Genomic DNA, 21,663 nt, shown 5'->3' with positions numbered 1-21,663 from the left:
ATTTTTTCAGGTGCTACTCAGCCATTTAGTATTCCTCAGGTGAGAATTTTTTTATAGCTCTGAGCCCCCTTTTTAAATCGGGTTATTTGATTTTCTGGAGTCCACCTTCTTCAGTTCTTTATATATATTAGATATTAGTCCCCTATCTGATTTAGGTTAGGTAAAGATCCTTTCCCAGTCTGTTGGTGGCCTTTTTGTCTTCTTGACAGTGTCCTTTGCCTTACAGAAGCTTTGTAATTTTATGAGGTCCCATTGTGAATTCTCGATCTTACAGCACAAGCCATTGCTGTTCTATTCAGGAATTTTTCCCCTGTGCCCATATCTTCGAAGCTTTTCCCCACTTTCTCATCTATAAGTTTCACTCTCTCTGGTTTTATGTGGAGTTCCTTGATCCACTTAGATTTGACCTTAGTACAAGGATATAGGAATGGATCAATTCACATTCTTCTATATGTTAACCGCCAATTGTGCCAGGACATTTTGTTGAAAATGCTGTCTTTTTTTCCACTGGATGGTTTTAGCACCCTTGTGAAAGATCAAGTTGACCATAGGTGTGTGGATTCATTTCTGGGTCTTCAATTCTATTCCACTGGTCTCCTTGTGTGTCGCTATACCAGTACCATGCAGTTTTTATCACAATTGCTCTGTAGTACAGCTTTAGGTCAGGCATGGTGATTCCACCAGAGGTTCTTTTATCCTTGAGAAGAGTTTTTGCTATCCTAGGTTTTTTTGTTATTCCAGATGAATTTGCAGATTACTCTTTCTAATTTGTTGAAGAATTGAGTTGGAATTTTGATGGGGTCAAAGGATAAAGGCAGGCCCTAGCACACCCAGAACCTTGGGATCACTGAGACCAGTCTATGCAGGAGAGCATGTGGGCAGCAGAAGTAATAGAGCTTCCTGGACAGGGTCCCTTCTGCCTTCATCCTCAGCCAGGAGACAGAGCTGAGAACCAGAACCCTGGACACCTTTCCTGCCAGAGGAGAGTCTGCCTCTAGGGAGGGCTTTGACCCCAGGACTCAGGAGGTGGATCTGAGCTCCAGACTTTTGTGAACCTTCCCTGCAAGAGGAGAGCTTACCTACAGAGAGTGATCTGACCACTGGGATGCAGGAGAGAGTTTCCCAGGAGTGCTGACAGAGGCTAAAGAATCACAGGAATATCAAGCCAGAGACAGCTAGAACATCTAACACCAGAGATTACCACATGGTGAAAGGCAAACAAAAGATTCTTACTAACAGAAACCAAGAACACTGGGCATCATCAGAACTCAGTACGCCCACCACGGCAAGTCCTAGATACCCCAACACACCCAAAAAGCAAGATTAGGATCTAAAATCATAACTCATGATGCTGGTAGAGGATTTTAAGAAGGGCATTAATAACTCACTTAAAGAAATCAAAGAGAACACTGCTAAACAGGTAGAAGACTTTAAAAAGGAAACACAAAAATCCCTTAAAGAATTATAGGAAAACACAACCAAACAGGCGATGGAATTGAACAAAACCATCCAAGATCTAAAAATGGAAGTAGAAACAATGAAGAAAGCCCAAAGGAAGACAACTCTGGAGATAGAAACCCTAGGAAAGAAATCAGAAACCATAGATGCAAGCATCAGCAACAGAATACAGAGATACAATGAAACTAACAGAAGTTATGAACCAAATGGATTTAACATATATCTACAGAACATTTTATCCTAAAACAAAAGGATATACCTTCTTCTCAGCACCTCATGGTACCTTGTCCAAAACTGACTATATAATTGGTCACAAAACAGACCTCAACAAATACAAAAATATTGGAATTATCCCATCCAGGGGCTAAGGCTAATCTTCAATAACAACATAAATAATAGAAAGCCAGCTGTGATGGTTTGTATATTCTTGCACATATTTGGAGGTGTGGCCTTGTTGGAATAGGTGTGACCTGGTAGGAGTAGGTGTGTCACTGAGGGTGTGGGCTTAATACTCAAGGCCTAGGTGCCTAAAAGTCAGTCTTTCACTAGCAACATTTGAAGGAAGACATAGAACTTTCAGCTCTGCCTGTGTCATGCCTGCCTGGATACTGCCATGCTCCCACCTTGATGATAATGGACTGAACCTCTGAATCTGTAAGCCACCCCAATTAAATGTCATTGATAAGACTTGTCTTGGTCATGGTGTCTATTCACAGCAGTAAAACCCTAACTAAGACACCAAAATTCACGTGAAAGCTGAAGAACAATCTACTCAATGATACCTTGGTCAAGGATGAAATAAAGAAAGGAATTAAAGACTTTTTAGAGTTTAATGAAAATGAAGACACAACATACCCAAACTTATGGGACACAATGAAGGCAGTACTAAGAGAAAAAATCATACCTCTGAGTGCCTACAAAAAGAAACTAGAGAGAGCATACACTTGCAGTTTGACAGAACACCTAGAAGCTCTAGAACGAAAGGAAGAAAATTTACCCAAGAGGACTAAACTGCAGGAATTAATCAAACTTAGGGCTGAAATCAAGGAAGTGGAAACAAAAAGAACTATTCAAAGAATCAACCAAACCAGGAGCTGATTCTTTGAGAAAAATCAACAAGTTAGATAAACCCTTAGCCAGACTCACTAGAGGGCACAGGGACAGCATCCTAATTAACAAAATCTGGAATGAAAAGGGAGACATAATAACAGAACCTGAGGAAATCCAGAACTCCATCAGATCCTTTTTCAAAAGGCTATACTCAACAAAACTGGAAAACCTGGATAACATGGACAAATTTCTACACAGATACCAAGTACCAAAGTTAAATCAGGATCAGATTAATGTTCTAAACAGTCCAATATCCCCTAAAGAAATAGAAGTAGTCATTTATAGTCTCCCAACCAAAAAAAAGCCCAAGACCAGATGGGTTTAGTGGAGAGTTCTATCAGATCTTCAAAGAAGACCTAATTCCAGTTCTCCTCAAACTATTCCACAAAGTAGAAACAGAAGGTGCTCTACCCAATTCATTATATGAAGCCACAATTACTCTGATACCTAAACCACATAAAGACCTAACAAAGAAAGAGAACTTCAGACCAATATCCCCTATGTTTATCAATGCAAAAATACTCAATATAATTTAGGCTAACAGAATTCAAGAACACATCAAAACAATCATTCATCATGATCAAGTAGGCTTCATCCCAGGGATGCAGAGATGGTTTAATATACAGAAATCCATCAACACAATCCACTATATAAACAAAGACAAAAACCACACGATCATCTCGTTAGATGCCGAGAAAGCATTTGACAAAATCCAACTCCCATTCATGATGAAAGTCTTGAAAAGATCAGGAATTCAAAGTCCATACTTAAACATAATAAAAACAATATACAGCAAACCAGTAGCCAACATCAAAGTAAATGGAGAGAAGCTGGAAGCAATCCCACTAAAATCAGGGACTAGAGAAGGTTGCCCACTTTCTCCCTACATATTCAATATAGTACTCGAAGTCCTAGCCAGAAAAATTAGACAACAAAAGGAGGTTAAGGGGAGACAAATTGACAAATTGGAAAGGAAGAAGTCAAAATACCACTATTTGCAGATGATATGATAGTATATATAAGTGACTCTAAAAATTCCACCAGAGAACTCCTAAACCTGATGAACAGTTTGAGTGAAGTAGCTGGATATAGTATTAACTCAAAAAAAAAAAAAATCAATGGCCTTTCTCTACACAAAGGATAAACAGGCTGAGACAGAAATTAGGGAAACAACACCCTTCACAATAGTCACAAATAATATAAATTACCTTGGTGTGACTCTAACTAAAGACCTGAAAGATCTGTATGAAAGGAACTTAAAGTCTCTGAAAAAAAAAAAAAACAAATCAAAGAAGATCTCAGAAGATGGAAAGATCTCCCATTCTTATGGATTGACAGGATTAATATAGTAAAAATTACTATCTTGCTGAAAAAAATCTACAGATTCAATGCAATCCCCATCAAAATTCCAAGAATTTCTAATTCTTCAGTGAATTAGAAAGGGCAATTTGGAAATTCATCTGGAATAACAAAAAACCTAGGATAGCAAAACTATTCTCAATGATAAAAGAATCTCTGATGGGATCACCATGCCTGACCTCAAGCTGTACTACAGAGCAATTATGATAAAAACTGCATGATACTGGTACAAAGACAGACAGGTAGATCAAGGTAATAGAATTGAAGACCCAGAAATGAACCCACACACCTATGGTCAATTGATCTTTGACAAGGGAGCTAAAACCATCCAGTGGAAAAAAGACAGCATTTCAACAAATGGTGCTGGCTCAACTGGCAGTTACCATGTACAAGAATGCGAATTGATCCATTCTTATCTCTATGTGCAAAATTCTAGTCTACATGGATCAAGGAACTCCACATAAAACCAGAGACATGGAAACTTATAGAGGAGAAAGTGGGGAAGAGCCTGGGCACAGGGGGAAATTCCTGAACAGAACAGCAATGGGCTTGTGTGTAAGATCAAGAATCAACAAATGGAACCTCTTAAAAATGCCAAGCTTCTGTAAGGTAAAAGACACTCTCAGTGAGACAAAATAGCAGTCAACAGATTGGAAAAAGACCTGTACCAATCATATATATATATCAAGATGTTGGACTCCAGAAAATCAAATAATCATATTTCAAAATGTGGTACAGAGGTAAACAAAGAATTCTTCAGTGAGGAATATCGGGCTGAGAAGCACTAAAAAAAATGTTCAACATCCTTTTTCATCAGGGAAATACAAATCATGCTCATGGATTGGCAGGATCAATATAGTAAAAATGGCTACTTGCCAAAAGCAATCTACAGATTCAATGCAATCCCCATCAAAATTCCAACTCAATTCTTCAACGTATTAGGAAGTGCAATCTGCAAATTCATATGGAAAAACAAAAACCCTAAGATAGCAAAAACTCTTCTCAAGGATAAAAGAAACTCTGGTGGAAATACAAATCAAAAAATACTAAGATTACACTTCACCAGTCAGAATGGCTAAGATAAAAATCTCAGGTGACAGCAAATGCAGGCAAGGATGTGGAGAAAGTGGAACACTCCTCCATTGCTGGTGGGAGTACAAGCTAGTACAACAAATCTGGAAATCAATCTGGCAGTTCCTCAGAAAATTGGACATAGTTCTGCCAGAAGATCCAGCAATTCCTCTCCTGGGCGTATACTCAGAAAATGCTCCAATTTTTAATAAGGACACATGTTCCACTATGTTCATAGCAGCCTTATATATAATAGCCAGAAGCTGGAAAAAACTTAGTGTCCCTCAACAAAGGAATGGATACAGAAAATGTGGTACATTTACAAAATGGAGTACGATGCAGCTATTAAAAACAAGGAATTCATGAAATTTTTAGAGGAATGGATAGATCTGGAGGATATCATCATGATTGAGGTAACCCAATCACAAAAAGACACATGTGATATGCACCGACTGATAAGTGAATATTAGCCCAGAAGCTCAGAATACCCAAGATACAATTTGCAAAACACATGAAACTCAAGAAGAAGGAAGACAAAATGTGGACACATCAATCCTTCTTAGAAGGGTGAAGAAAATACCCATGGAAGAAGTTACAGAGACAAAGTATGGAGTAGAGACTGAAGGAGTGACCATCCAGAAACTGCCTCACCTGAGGATCCATCACATAAACCACCACCAAACCCAGATACTATTGCAGATGCCAACAAGAGCTTGCTGACAGGAGACTGGTATAACTGTCTACTGAGAGGCTCTGCCAGTACCTGACTGATATAGAAGTGGATGCTCACAGTCGTCCATTAGAGAGAGCACAAAGCCCCCATTGAAGAAGCTAGAGAAAGTACCCTTTCAGCTGCAGGGGTTTGCAGCCCCATAGGAGGAACAACAATATGAAATAACCAGTAACCCCAGAGCTCCCTGGGACTAAACCACTAATAAAAGAAAATGCATTATGGGAATCGTGGCTCTAGCTGCATTAGTAGCAGTGGATGGCCTAGTCGGTCATCAATGGGAGGTGAGGCTCTTTGACTATGAACGTTCTAAGCCCCAGTATAGGAAAATGCCTAGGCCAGGAATCAGAAAAGGGTGGATTGGTGAGCACAAGGAAGGGGTAGAGGATAGGGGATTTTCAGGGGAGAAACTAGGAAAAGGGATAACATTTGAAATGTAAATAAAGAAAATATCTAATACAAATAAATAAATAAATAAATAAATAAATAAATAAATAAACAAACAAAAGTGATGAATTCATGACCTTCTTAGCCAAATTATAGAACAATAAGTTATCATCCAGAGTGAGGTAACCCAATGGCAAAATAACACACTTGGTATGCACTCACTGATAAGTGGATATTAGCCCAAAAGCTATAAATAACCAAAATAGAATTCACAAACCACAGGAAGCTCAAGAAGATGGGAGAAAAAGTGTGGGTGCTTCAGTCCTTCGTAGAAGGAGAACAAAATACTCACAGGAGCAAATATGTAGATAGAGAGTAGAGCAGAGACTGAAGGAAAGGCCATCAAGAGACTGTCCCACCTGGGGATTCATTCCATATAACTTACCAAACCCAGACACCTTTGTGGATGCCAAGAAGTGCATCGAGAGAGAGGCTGGTATGGCTGTCTCCTAAGTGACTTGCCAGAGCCTTACAAACACAGAGACAGATGCTCAAAACCAATCACTGGACTGAGAGTGGGGTCCACAACAGAGGAGTTAGAGAAAGGACCAAAGGAGTTGAAGGGGATTTCAACCCCACAGGAAGAACAATATCAATCAACTAGTCCCCCAAGAACACCCAGGGACTAAGCCATCATCTAAGGAGTACACAAAACTCCAACAGCAGAAGTTGCAGAGGATGTCCTTGTCATGCATCAGTGGGAGGAGTGGTTCTTGGTCCTATGAAGACTCAAGAGATGCCCCAGTGTAGGGGAAGGAACTGAGGACAGAGAGGTGGTAGTGGGTGGGTGTGTGGAGGAACACCCTCATATAAGTAGGGGGATAGGGGATGCTATAGAGGGTTTCCAGGAGGGATAATATTTGAAATGAAAATGAAGAAAATATCCAATAAGAACTTATTAATACCTGAAAAAAAGAAATTACAAAAAAGAAAAGAAAAGAACTTTACATTATTCAACGTCAGACATTTATGTGGAAAATTGTCCAACTAATATAGTGCTGGTTTTTAAAACTCTTTTGAACTATGTGTGTCAACATATTACAGGAAGCCCCACAGTACAATGTTTCTGTACATATTTGCAAAAAAAAAAACCCTAATGTTAGCTATTCCTCTCCATATTTCCTCGTCTACTTTTCCTCCTACACACACCCAAATCTAACTCTTCATCTTCCATTATCACCTTTTCATTCTTTAGAAGACTGTATTTTACCTCCTCATTTTTTCAACATGCCATGATTCTAACAAATTCCTGACTAGGAAGGTTATTCCAATATAATTATGTACTAGGCTAATAAGCCATATGTAAATATCAATTAGCCGATATAAATTTTACAGATGAGATCATAGAAATGTGCTTGTGCTAGACAAACATAAGGTATCTGAGCAATTAATGATAAGTTATTCTTTCTTTTTGTCCTATTTCCACATATATTCCATTCTAAATGCTGGTATTTGCATTTGTAAAAATATTGTACAGTGATATCTTAATTCTCACACATGAAAGTATAAGTTCATTGTGCCTGAGACAATATTGTTGCAGGCTTAAATATGAATAAAGGTTTGGAACATACAATTCTTAGATTTATAACCTGAATTTTTACTTTTCATCATTGAAAATCAAAACTAAGTCCCTAGTTTTTTATTATACCTAGAGCAGAAATGAGTTGGAGCTATGTATTTCTTAATGATTGCTAAATCCATATCTTTGCTTGTATGTCCAGGATTACTTAATTACAAATGAAATTCTCAAGATACTACCAAAGTATATTAGACCTGTGATAAGGATTCATGAGTATATCAGAAAACAAGGCATGATCTTCCTGAAAACAAGTGGATATGGGAATAACCCCAGGATTCAGGTGAGAGAGACCAGCTTTACTTAATAAATTTGACTTTTATAAATGTCCTGGGTCAATCATGGGAAAAGTTGTAATGAAGCAACTTCCTGGGAAATTACAGAATCTGACTGATACATTGCCAGTTTTCTGGGAGGACTTGGTGTCAGAATAATTTTGCAGAAGTGAAATAGTAGGGAGGAAAGTACTCTGTAGAAACTCATATAATGAGTCCCTTGTTCTACCCTGGAGCGCCCCAATTCACATCTGATGACAAACTCAATTCAGAACTTAGATTCTCCCAAAGGAAACATGAAAACCCTTCCCTAATTTCTGCCCAGGTACTCATTAACATCTAACAAACTCCTAGACATCATCAGTAAGTATCAGAAAGGAATGGAGGTTTGCTCTGGGGATAAATGATTTTTCCTTCATTGGAGGTATCCCAAAGACACCATGCAGACAAATGTGTGGACGCCACAGATGACACAATAATAAACTCTCTGAAGGATGTCATGTCCCAGTGCCCTATTATTTTATGAGACAGGAAACTTGGACTTTGTTGGGTTACCTTCACAGATTTGCATGGAGAATAAGAAACCATTCTAAATTTCATTGCATTCTTTCTCAGGCAAAGAGTGACACAGAGAAGTTCCTCAATCCAGGCACTAGGAAATATACTTCTATAGGAGCTGTGCTCTGCAGCTGGTTTTCAGATGAGCATCTTCATCCTGACTGAGGCTCAGAAGGTGGGATTCTTCCAACCACAGACTTCTACTTAAAATTCTCTTCTTTTTTTTTAAGTGAAAATTGTCTTCTGAAGTCAACATGAAATATTATTCCTTTCTGAAGTCTGCAGGTAACCTTATATAGCTTAATATTTTGCTTTTGTCTCAAAGAAATGTCTCTGTCCTAGATTAGTACTCAGGAGAAAACAGCATTCAGTGTAACATGTATGTGAGATGTTGAATTTTATCTGGTGGATGGAGGCCCTCATGTTCCTACAGAAAACATATAAACAAGTAAAATGCAGACTAAGCATCAGCTTGCAAAGGGTGTAACAGTGATTGTGTTAGTAACTTTGGAGGGAAGCTTCAGGTGACACAGCTAAGGCTCTGGCACCTGACATTTTAGAACAAAAATTAAGATCAGGAAAAATATGAATAGATGAAACGTCTTAGCAAGTTGGATTTTTTTTTACATGGAGGACATATATGTCTGTATATGTTCATCAGTGTGATCAGAAGACAGCTGGCTATTAGAAATATGTGGTGTGTTTGTGTGTGTGTGTGTATGTGTGTGTGTGTGTGTGTGTGTGTGTGTGTGTTTGTTCGTGTGGATGAGTAGTATAAAATTTTTTCAGAATCCAACAACTTAATTTTCTACACCTGAATTCAATTACACAATTTTAATATTAGCAATCTTACATGTTATTCTGATACACATAATTTTTAATATGTTGCTATAACATAAGGAAATTCAATTAATAGTTTTTATGCTGCATTTATATATTGTTTTATTTTTAATGATTTAGTTATATCCCAATTGAAGCCTCCCCTCCCTCCTAATTGTATTGAATTCTGATGATGGGATCACATGTTCAAATTACTCTCTTTCCTGTCTGTATTCATATGCAAGAACCAATGTGTGTTAAAATTGTGTTATTGTGTTCTTGAGCTACTGGACCAATAAATTTTTAGTTGCATTACAAAATTTATCTCAAGGCCAGAGTAATAAAATCAGGATAAAATTTTATTTGAGTTATTATATATACATTGTTTTCCAGGCAATTTACCTGTAGTGTGATAGAATAGTGTCTCACTTATCAAGTGAAGAAATTGTGTCAAATCAATTGGTAAGTGTGGACAATAAAACAGAGACCCTAGAAGAGTAGTGTCCGACCTAATCATCACTCCAGGGTCCTGTAAAGCCCTCTCCATGTCTGTTCATGATAAATCCGTGAAAACCACTGAGGAAGTGGCTCTTCAGCTCCTCTTGCTTTGCCAGTTTGGGGTTGGGACTGTGGCCAATGTCTTTCTGTTTGTCCATAATTTCTCTCCAGTCTTGACTGGTTATAAACAGAGACCCAGACAGGTGATTTTAAGCCACATGGCTGTGGCCAATGCCTTGACTCTATTCCTCACTATATTTCCAAACAACATGATGGCTTTTGCTCCCAAAACTCCTCCAAATGAACTCAAATGTAAATTAGAATCCTTCAGTCGCCTGGTGGCAAGAAGCACAAACTTGTGTTCCACCTGTGTCCTGAGTATCCATCAGTTTGTCACTCTTTTTCCTCTTAGTAGAGGTAAAGGTAAACTTATACTCAGAGCAAGTGTCCAAAATTTGGCGAGTTATTCTTGTTACAGTTGTTGGTTTTTCAGTGTCTTAAGTAACATCCACATTCCAATTAAGGTCACTGGTCCACAGATAACAGACAATAACACTGACTCTAAAAGCAACTTGTTCTGTTCCACTTCTGGATTCATTGTAGGTATTGTCTTGCAGTTTGCCCATGATGCCACATTCATGAGCATCATGATCTGGACCAGTGTCTCCATGATACTTCTCCTCCATAGACATTGCCAGCGAATGCAGGACATCCTCACTCCCAATCAGAACCCTAGAGGCCAAGCTGAGACCAGAGCAACCCGTACTATCTTGATGCTGGTGGTCACATTTGTTAGCTTTTATCTTCTAAATTGTATTTGTATCATCTTTCATGCCTTTTTTATACATTCTCGTCTCTTCATAAGGCTTGTCAGTGAGGTTCTGGCTGCAGTCTTCCCCAGTATCTGCCCCTTACTGTTGATCTTCAGAGATCCTAAAGATCCTTGTTCTGTGCTCTTCAAATGTTGAAAACCAGAGTCACTTAAAAAATGCCAAATACAGAAGACAGTTTTATTAATACCATTAAGTACTTTATTCCATAAGTATGTTTTCAACATTTTGTTTTCAACAAGGTGTGGTGCTCACTGCTGTAATTTTAAAAGACTATGGTTATAATCATTTGTTGATGTGAAATGATTTCTGGTTAGAATCTGACTGACATGGTAAGTGAGTTATTCACCATCCTCTGTTATCCTGTATATAACTGCATTCTGCTGCAGGCTGGATTAAAACTGATGCAACCGATTTTTCCTAATGTTTAATGTGTATACGGTCTTCACCAAATTTTACTCTCTGCTCCTTCTTACCTAATATTTCAAACTTCATACAAGAACAGAATCCCTCTCTATATTTCCCTATCTGAACAAATGAGAATGTATTGTTATTATAAATATTTTCAAGGATGAAATTTTTATAAATAGTAAATATATTGCATGTCATTCCACTTTAGTTAGAAGATATATGCTTTGCTACCTTGGGCCCTACTGAGGTGAGAGTCAAGCACTGAACAACATAACTTTGTGCTCTCTAGAGCAGTACAATCTGCTGAGCATATCGAGAATAAATAGGAAAAGAGGCAGAAACAGCTCACGCTCAGAAGCCTTAAGAAGACCAGGGAGGAATCCAGGATCCACACTGGAGATGTTCTTCTGAAAGACCTTGGTAAAGACTTCACTCTGGGCTATGGTGATATTGTTTTTCCAATCATCACAAACACCTACCAATCCGACAGGAGACAAGACATATAGAGCAATGAGGTGGCAACGTTGTCACTCTGTCTGTCAGTGGCTTGCCAGTCAAAAAATTATTTTCTCAGAAGATTAAATTCAAGAACTTAACAATTTCAGCTGCATGAGAATGACCAGGGCAGTGAAAACCAAAAGATAAATCCAGGAGTGATTATAGCTCTCAGTGTGATGAAACTTAATATCTGACCAGTGATACTTACTCCTGTGAATAAAGAAAACTTTAGCATTCATTTTTTTTTTTTTTTTGGTTTATGTGTGTGGGGTGTGTATGTATTTGTAGGGATTTCCTCCTCTTATGAAGAATAGGTGTCATACCCCTAGAGCTGGAGTTACAAACATATGTATGCCTATGAATATAGTTTCTCAGAATCAAGCTCTGATCCAATGTAAATGTGGCCAGGGTTCTACCCTACTGAGGCATCGCTCCAGCCCCAAACTGAGAAATTTATCCAACACATTTGACACTTCACTTGCAGTTTTGGAGGAATGGGAAATCATTAATAACAGCTATATTGAAAGAGCTTGAAATAATAGAATAGGAACCATCAGTTTGTATGTTCCATATTGAGGAATGGATTCACACTGAGTTACAAAATTAATACTGAGACATCCCATGTACATTTTCACAGACTTGCACCGAACCTAAACTGACAAACTATGGCACCATGTCTTGATCATAACACTAGCCATAATAAAGTGTATTTTCTAAATTTAGTTTAATCAGTTCAGTGTATCCTATGACACTGATCTCTGCTTGCTAATCTGTGTATCTCCTTATCCCTAAGCATTGTTATGGGGTGGTTTATTGGGTTCTATGATCTTCCAACACTTTTTTCACCCCAATTGCTTCCAACCTACTAACACCCATTAGGGAAGAAAAAAGTTAGAGAGGAAAAGGAGTGAAGACCTCTTAATGCTAATTCTTTCTTAGATTAAGAGGGATATGAGGGCAGTAAGCAGAACAGAACTTCATAATAGCATGAAGTACTTGGGGCCTTGCCACACAAATACTTACCCATGTGGCTGTGATAATCAGTGGGCTGACCATATTACCTGAGTTTTAAAGCCATTGGTCATTCCTATTGCATGACCCTTAGCAATATTTGGACATCAAAAAAAAAAAAAAAAAAAAAAGGAAATGAAACCCACCTTGGGATTCTATCTAACATCTATTAGAATGTCCAAGATCAACAACACAGGTGACTGCTCATGCTGGCAAGGATGTGCAATAAGGGAATTGCTCAACCATTGCTGGTGAAAGTAAGAACTTGTACAGTCTCTATGGGAATAAGAATGTGGATGCTCACAGTCAGCTATTGGATGGATCACAGGGCCTCCAATGAAGGAGCTAAAGAAAGTACCCAAGGAGCTAAGGGATCTGCAACCCTATAGGTGGAACAACATTATGAACTAACCAGTACCCCGGAGCTTTTGACTCTGGCTGCATATGTATCAAAAGATGGCCTAGTCGGCCATCAGTGGAAAGAGACGCCAATTGGATTTGCAAACTTGATAAGCCCCAGTACGGGGAACACCAGGGCCAAAAAGTGGGTAGGGGAGTGGGGGGGGGAGGGTATGGGGGACTCTTGGGATAGCATTGGAAATGTAAATGAGGAAAATATCTAATAAAAATATTTTTAAAAAAGAGTAAAGATTCCACAGAAAATTGGCAATAGATCTATCTCACCACTCTTGGATATATAACTGAAGGACACTTCATCCTACTACAAGGACATGTACTCAACCATGATTCTTACTGCTCTATTCATTCATAATAGCCAGAACCTGGAAAGAACCAAGAAGTCACAACAAAAGAAAGGATAAAAAATATGGCACATTAGCACAATACAGCATTACTCCACTGTTTAAAGACAGGCATCATGATGTTTATAAGAGAACGGCTAAAGCTAGAAAAAAAATCTATCCTGAGTGAGGAAACCAACACCCAGAAAGGTAATTATGGTATGTATTCACTTATACATACATAGCCATTAAATAAATGATAATCAAGCTAAAAAGGAGATTGATCCATAGAAATGTTCAAGTGAGGGACACATGGATTTCATGGAAAGGGGAAAGAGATTAGCTATTCTGAGTGGTCTAGGCGGGTGGGTTGGAACAGTTATAGGGTTGAGAGAGGGAATGAGTGGAGAGAGAGCTGGAATTTGGGAACATATGAGAAATGTTATGAAATCCCATGGCAGTGGAAATTTAGTAACATATATGAAAGTGATCCTACTGAAATTTTCTAATAACTGAGGGTATGAAACACCCAACTGACCACCTATTTTCAACTAAGGGGTCTTTTCAAGTACAGGGACTATATTGCATTCAACTGAGTTGTTGGCCAAAGATGTCCCGTGGAAATGCCTACAAAACCCAGGCTAGGGCTAGAGAGATGGCTCAATGATTAAGACCACTGGCGGCTTGCTATTCCAGAGATCCTAAGTTCAATTCTGAGCAACCACATGGTGACTCACAACCATCTTCAATGGAATCTGATCCTCTCTTCTGGTATGTTGAAGACAGATACATTGTACACATATCAATGAAATAAATAAATCTTTTTTAAAAAACACACACAGGCTGATGTTAAGACAAAGGTTTGCTCTCTACAAACTGAAAGTGGGATACCCATACCTAAGACAACACCCATACACTCCTTCAACATGGAAAGGTAGACCTGGTACCAACATAGAGCCTTTATTCCTATAATAGTGTTTGGTATGGAAAAGTACTCTGCACGCTACCAAATGAGACACATGAACATCAACTCAGCCACAAAACGTTTGGCCTTTAATCTGTCCTGAACACAAGATATGTTAATGCAATGGTGGCATGTAACTTGTGGGAGTACCCAACCAATATCAAATTTGTCGTATACAGAACACATACACAGCACTGTCAGGTGACCAATAACCAGAAATTAGATAGTCAACAAACATACCTACGGTAAGACCAAATACTACCTCTCTAAAATAAAATAAAATAAAATAAAATAAAATAAAATAAAATAAAATAAAATCATCAATAATATGACTTCTAATTATATTTTGCCATATTCATAGATCAGTGTGTTTTTCGCTTATCATCAGAGAAGAATCCTCCTACAGCAGACAGAAACAGATTCAGAGAATCACAGACTGGCAACATGTGGAAAGAGATTTCTCAAAACACACAGCTCTAAATGGAATTTCTCCATCAAATCTTACCTCTCAGAGCTCAGGGAATTCTGAAGAAGAGGAGTCGAGAAAGAGAGTAAGAGCCATGGGGATGAAGACACCAGGAGAACTGGACTCACTAAATCAACTGAGCAAAGTACACATGAATACACAGAGATTGAAACATCAAGAATGGGCCTGCAAGGGTTTGCATCAGATTACCTGCATATATATTAAAGCTTTCAGCTTAGTATTTTTATGGAACACCTGAGTGTGTGAACGAATGAGTCACTGATTACTATGCCTTCCCTCGGGGTACATTTTGTTCTGTTTTATTGTCTAGACCAGGTATAATGTGATGGATTTTGTCTTATATTATATTCTCTTTTGTCCCATTTTTTTGTCTCCTAGAAAGTAATTCTTTTCTTTTATATATGTATATATTTTTTTATTATGTATCTTCCTCATTTACATTTCAAATGCTATTCCAAAAGTTCCCCATACCCTCTCTCCCCCCACTCCTCTACAAAACCCACTCCCACTTCTTGGCCATGGTGTTCCCCTGTACTGAGGCATATAAAGTTTGCAAGACCAAGGGGCCTCTCTTCCCAGTGATGGTCGACTAGGTCATCTTCTGCTACATATGCAGCAAGAGACACGAGCTCTGGGGGTACTTGTTACTTCATATTGTTGTTCCACCTATAGGGTTGCAGACCCCTTCAGCTCCTTGGGTACTTTCTTGAATGGAGGAAGTCTACTCTTTCAGCCTCTGGTTTTCCCTTGCTTTAAAATCGATAGAAAGGGATAAGATCCCCAATCATGGTTTGGCGAAAAGTAATACATTTTAAGAATGTCTTTAGAATGGGATATTCTAATAAGACTAACTATATGCTTATTTTCTTGCAAAAGAACTTTCCATAAACCTCCAAACTAATTGGTTGTCAGGTTTTTTTTTTTAATTTTTTATTAGGTATTTTCCTCACTTACATTTCCAATGCTATCCCAAAAGTCCCCCATACCCTCCCCCCCTCCCCTACCCAGCCAATTCCACTTCTTGGCCCTGCTGTTCCCCCGTACTGAGGCATATAATGTTTGCACGACCAATGGGCCACTCTTTCCACTGATGGCCGGCTAGGTCATCTTCTGATACATATGAAGCTAGAGACACAAGCTCAGGGGGGTACTGGTTAGTTCATATTGTTGTTCCACCTATAGGGCTGCAGATTCCTTTAGCTCCTTGGGTACTTTCTCTAGCTCCTCCATTGGAGGCCCTGTGATCCATCCAATAGCTGACTGTGAGCATTCATTTCTCTGGTTGCTAGGCCCTGGAATAGTCTCACAAGAGACAGCTATATCAGGGTCCTTTCAGCAAAATCTTCCTAGTGTATGCAATGGTGTCAGTGTTTGGAAGCTGATTATGGGATGGATTCCCGGATATGGTAATCTCTAGATAGTCCATCCTTTTGTCTCAGCTCCAAACTTTGATTTGTAACTCCTTCCATGGGTGTTTTGTTCCCAATTCTGAGAATGGGCAAAGTGTCCACACTTTGATTTTCGTTCTTCTTGAGTTTCATGTTCTTTGAATCTTGTATCTTGAGTATTCTAGCTTCTGGACTAATATCCACTTATCAGTGAGTACATATCATGTGAGTTCTTTTGTGATTGAGTTACCTCACTCAGGATGATGCCCTCCAGGTCCATTCATTTGCCTAGGAATTTCATGAAAGCATTCTGTTTAATAGCTGAGTAGTACTCCATTCTGTAAATATACCGCATTTTCGGTATCCATTCTCTGCTGAGGGGCATCTGGGTTCTTTCCATCTTCTGGCTATTATAAATAAGGCTGCTATGAACAGAGTGGAGCATGTTTCTTTCTTACTAGTTGGAATATCTTCTGGATATATGCCCAGGAGAGGTATTGCTGGATCCTCCGGTAGTACCATGTTCAATTTTCTGAGAAACAACCAGACTGATTTCCAGAGTGGTTGTACAAGCTTGCAATCCCACCAACAATGGAGGAGTGTTCCTCTTTCTCCACATTCTCACCAGCATCTGCTGTCACCTGAATTTTTGATCTTAGCCATTCTGACTGGTGTGAGGTGGAATCTCAGGGTTGTTTTAATTTGCATTTCCCTGATGATTAAGGATGTTGAACATTTTTTCAGGTGCTTCTCTGTCATTCGGTATTCCTCAGGTGAGAATTCTTTGATCAGTTCTGAGCCCCATTTTTAATGGGGTTATTTGATTTTCTGGAGTCCACCTTCTTGAGTTTTATATATATATATATATATATAGGATATTAGTCCCCTATCTGATTTAGGATAAGTAAAGATCCTTTCCCAATCTGTTGGTGGTCTTTTTGTCTTATTGACGGTGTCTTTTGCCTTGCAGAAGCTTTGCAGTTTCATGAGGTCACATTTGTCAATTCTTGATCTTACAGCACAAGCCATTGCTGTTCTATTCAGGAATTTTTCCCCTGTGCCCATATGTTCAAGGCTTTTCCCCACTTTCTCCTCTATAAGTTTTAGTGTCTCTGGTTTTATGTGGAGCTCCTTGATCCACTTAGATTTGACCTTAGTACAAGGAGATAGGAATGGATCGATTCCCATTCTTCTACATGATAACAACCAGTTGTGCCAACACCATTTGTTGAAAATTCTGTCTTCCTTCCACTGGATGGTTGTAGCTCCCTTGTCGAAGATCAAGTGACCATAGATGTGTGGGTTCATTTCTGGGTCTTCAATTCTATTCCATTGGTCTACTTGTCTGTCACTATACCAGTACCATGCAGTTTTTATCACAATTGCTCTGTAGTAAAGCTTTAGGTCAGGCATCCGACTAGGCCATCTTTTGATACATATGCAGCTAGAGTCAAGAGCTCCGGGGTACTGGTTAGTTCATAATGTTGCATCTACAGGGTTGCAGATCTCTTTAGCTCTTTGGATACTTTCTCTAGCTCCTCCATTGGGGGTCTTGTGATCCATCCAATAGTTAACTGTGGGCATCCACTTCTGTGTTTGCTGGTTTCTACCTGCAAGCCTAACTGAGCAATATCAATACTGTTTAGGAATTGGTTCTTGCCCATGGGATGGGTCTCAATTTGGGTCAGTCATTGGTTGGCCATTCCCTCAGTCTATGCTCTTTATTTGTCCCTATACATATAGTAGTCAGGGTACATTTTGGGGCAAAAGATTTTTGAGTAGTTTGTTGTCCTTATCCTTCCAGTGGGAGCTTTGCTTGGCTACAGGAAGCTGGCTCTTCAGGATTCACATTTCCGACTATTGGAGTCTCAGCTAGAGTCACCCATAGATGCTCTGAAGCCTCTCCTCATCCCGAGTCTCTGGAACATTCTAGGGACTGACCTCCTCAATCACTGATATCACTTATCTCTCCCCTGCTCTACCTGCAGTACTTCTCAGCTACTCAAAATTCCTCTGTTGAGAATTCTCTGTTAAGCTCTGTATCCCATTTTTTAAATTGAGTTATTTGGGTAGTTGGTATCTATCCTCTTGAATTCTTTATAATTTTGGATATTGGCCACCATCAGATGTGTGATTGGTACAGATATTTCCTTAATTTGTAAGTTTCCATTTTATCCTACTGACAGTGTCCTTTACCTTACAGCAGGTTTGCAATTTCATGAGGTCCTACTTATTCGCTGTTGATCTTAGAGCCTGAGCCAATGGTGTTCTGTTCAGGAAATTTTCTCCTATACCAATTTGAACAAGGGTATTTCCCAGTATCTCCTCTATGTGATTTGGTGAATATAAACTTAGAATTTTTTAAAACCTACTTTTTATTAAGGGCTCTTAAATGATTTAATGTACATTCTACCCCATCACTTTCCAGAGGTTCAGGAAAGAAAGGTTAACAGAGCAAAAGAGAATGAAGGCCACTTTACAACTAACTCTTTGACCACATGATCATCTAGTTAGATGCTGAGAAAGCATTTGACAAAGTCCAACACCCATTCATGATAAAAATTTTGGAAAAATCAGGAACTCAATTCCCATACATAAACATAATAAAAGCCTTATACAGCAAACTACTAGGCAACATCAAACTAAATGGAGAGAAACTTGAAGCAATCCCACTAAAAATGAAGAACTAGACAAGGCTGCCCATTTTCTCCCTACATATTCAATATAGTACCTGAAAGCCTTTAAGAGCAATTAGACAATAAAAGGAGATCGAGGGAATGCAAATTGGAAAGGAAGAAGTCAAAATATCAATATTTGCAGATGATATATAGGATATATAAGTAACCCTAAAAATTCCACCAGAGAACACCTAAACCTGATGAACAGCTTCAGTGCAGTAGCTGGATATAAAATTAACTCAAACAAGTCAATGGCCTTTCTCTACACAAAGAATAAACAGGCTGAGAAAGAAATTAGGGAAACAACACCCTTCTCAATCGTCACAAATAATATACAATATCCTTGGGGTGACTCTAACTAAGGAAGTGAAAGATCTGCATGATAAGAACTTCAAGTCTCTGAAGAAAGAAATCGAAGACCTCAGAAGAGGGAAAGATCTCTCTTGTTCATGGAATGGCAGGATTAATATAGAAAAAAATGGCTATCTTGCTGAAAGCAATCTATAGATTCAATGCAATCCCCATCAAAATTTCAACTCAATTCTTCAACGAATTGGAAAGGGCAATTTGCACTTCATCTGGAATAACAAAAATCCTAGGATAGCAAAAACAATTCGCAAAATAAGAGAACCTCTGGGGGAATCACCATGCCTAACCTAAAGCTGTACTACAGAGTAATTGTGATTTTAAAAAAAACTGCATGGTACTGGTAGACTGACAGACAGGTAGACCAATGGAATAGAACTGAAGACTCAGAAATGAACCCACACACATATGGTCACTTGATCTTTGACAAAGGAGCTAAAAGAATCCAGTGGAAAAAAGACATTTTCAACAAATGGTGCTGGCTTAACTGGTTGTTATCATGTAGAAGGATGCGAATTGAAAAAATTCTTATCACCATGTACAAAGCTCAAGTCTAAGTGGATCAAGGAACTCCACATAAAACCAGAGACACTGAAACTTATAGAGGGGAGAGTGGGGAAACCCTTCAAGATATGGGCAAAGGGGAAAAATTACTGAACAGAATAGCAATGGCATATGCTGTAAGATTAAGAATTGACAAATGGAACCTCATGAAATTGCAAAGTGTCTGTAAGATAAAAGACACTGTCAACAGGAGTAAAAGGCCACCAACAGAATGGGAAAGGATTTTTACCCATCTTAAATCTGATAGGAGACTAATATCCAATATACAAAAAAAAAAAAAAAACTAAAAGGCTGGACTCCTAGGAAAGAAATCAGGAAACATACATGTGAGCACTAGCAAAAGAATATAAGAGATGGAAGAGAGAATCTCAAGTGCAGAAGATTACATAGAAAACATGAACACAACGATCAAAAAAATGCAAAATCCAAAAAGATCCTACCTCAACACATCCATGAAATCCAGAACACAATAAGAAGGCCAAACCTTACAATTATAGGTGTAGATGAGAATGAAGATTTTCAACTTAAAGGGCCAGTAAATATCTTCAACAAAATTATAGAAGAAAACTTCCCTAACCTAAAGAAAGAGATACCCATGAACATACAAGAAGGCTACAGAATACCAAATAGATTAGACCACAAAAGAAATTCCTCCCAACACAAAATAATCAGAACATAAAATGCACTAAATAAAGACAGAATATTAAAAGCAGTAAGAGAAAAATGTCAAGTAACATATAAAGGGAGACCTATTACAATTACACCAGACTTCTCACCAGAAACTATGAAAGCCAGAAGATCCTGGACAGATGTTATACAAACCCTAAGAGAACACAAATGTCAGCCCAGGCTACTATACCCAGCAAAACTCTCAATTACCGTAGATGGAGAAACGAAGGTATTCCATGACAAAAACAAATTCACACAATATCTTTCCATGAATCCAGCCCTTCAAATGATAATAAAGGGAAAACGCCAATACAAAGGCAGAAATTACACTCAAGAAAAACCAAGAAAGTAATCTTTCAACAAACATAAGACTGCCGCAAGTAAAGAACCCCCGAAATCTAACAACAAAAATAACAGGAAGCAATAATTACTTTTCCTTAATATCTCTTAATATCAATGGACTCAATTCCCCAATAAAAAGGCATAGACTAACAGACTGCCTAAACAAACAGGAGCCCACATTTTGATGTATACAGGAAACCCATTTCAGCGAAAAAGGCAGGCACTACCTCTGAGTAAAAGCCTGAAAAACAATTTTCCAAAGAAACGGTCTGAAGAAACAAGCTAGAGTAGCCATTCTAATATCAAATAAAATCGACTTCCAAAACAGAGTAATCAAAAAAGACATGTAGGGGCACTTCATACTAATCAAAGGTAAAATCTACCAAGATGAACTCTAAATTCTGAATATCTATGCTCTAAATGCAAGGGCAGCCACATTCATTAAGGAAACTTTAGTAAAGCTCAAAGAACACATTGCACCTCACACAATAATAGCGGGAGACATCAACACCCCACTCTCATCATTGGACAGATCCTGGAACAGTAACTACACAGAGACACATTGAAATTAAGAGAAGTTATGAAATCAATGTATTTAACAGATATCTACAAAACATTTTACCCTACAACAAAAGAATATACATTCTTCTAAGCACCTCATGGTACTTTCTCCAAAATGGACCATATTGGTCACAAAACAGGCCTCAACAGATCCAAAAATATTGAAATTATCCCATGCATCCTATCAGATCACCATGGACTGATTTTCAATAACAAGATAAATAATAGAAAGCCAATGTTGACATGGAAGCTG

The 21,663-nt window shown here is 38.5% G+C and overlaps 1 protein-coding gene across 1 annotated transcript; it reads left to right on the top strand.

Annotated features, from left to right (window-relative positions):
- The first annotated feature begins 9,948 nt into the window (after window positions 1–9,948).
- On the top strand, window positions 9,949–10,869 carry Vmn1r257 (vomeronasal 1 receptor 257). Its single transcript, NM_001167154.1, has one exon. It carries the CDS (start codon window positions 9,949–9,951, stop codon window positions 10,867–10,869), a length of 921 nt encoding a protein of 306 aa, NP_001160626.1.
- The last annotated feature ends 10,794 nt before the right edge of the window (window positions 10,870–21,663 follow it).

This window comes from Mus musculus, chromosome 7, assembly GCF_000001635.26.
Source record: "Mus musculus strain C57BL/6J chromosome 7, GRCm38.p6 C57BL/6J".
NCBI lineage: Eukaryota > Metazoa > Chordata > Mammalia > Rodentia > Muridae > Mus > Mus musculus.
The sequence above is the reverse complement of the archived record's forward strand: the minus strand, read 5'-3'. Positions and strand labels throughout refer to the sequence as shown.

What these genes read in the sequence shown, in the direction of transcription:
- Vmn1r257 (NM_001167154.1), top strand. Translation starts at nt 9,949, where the DNA reads ATGTCTGTTCATGATAAATCCGTGAAAACCACTGAGGAAGTGGCTCTT.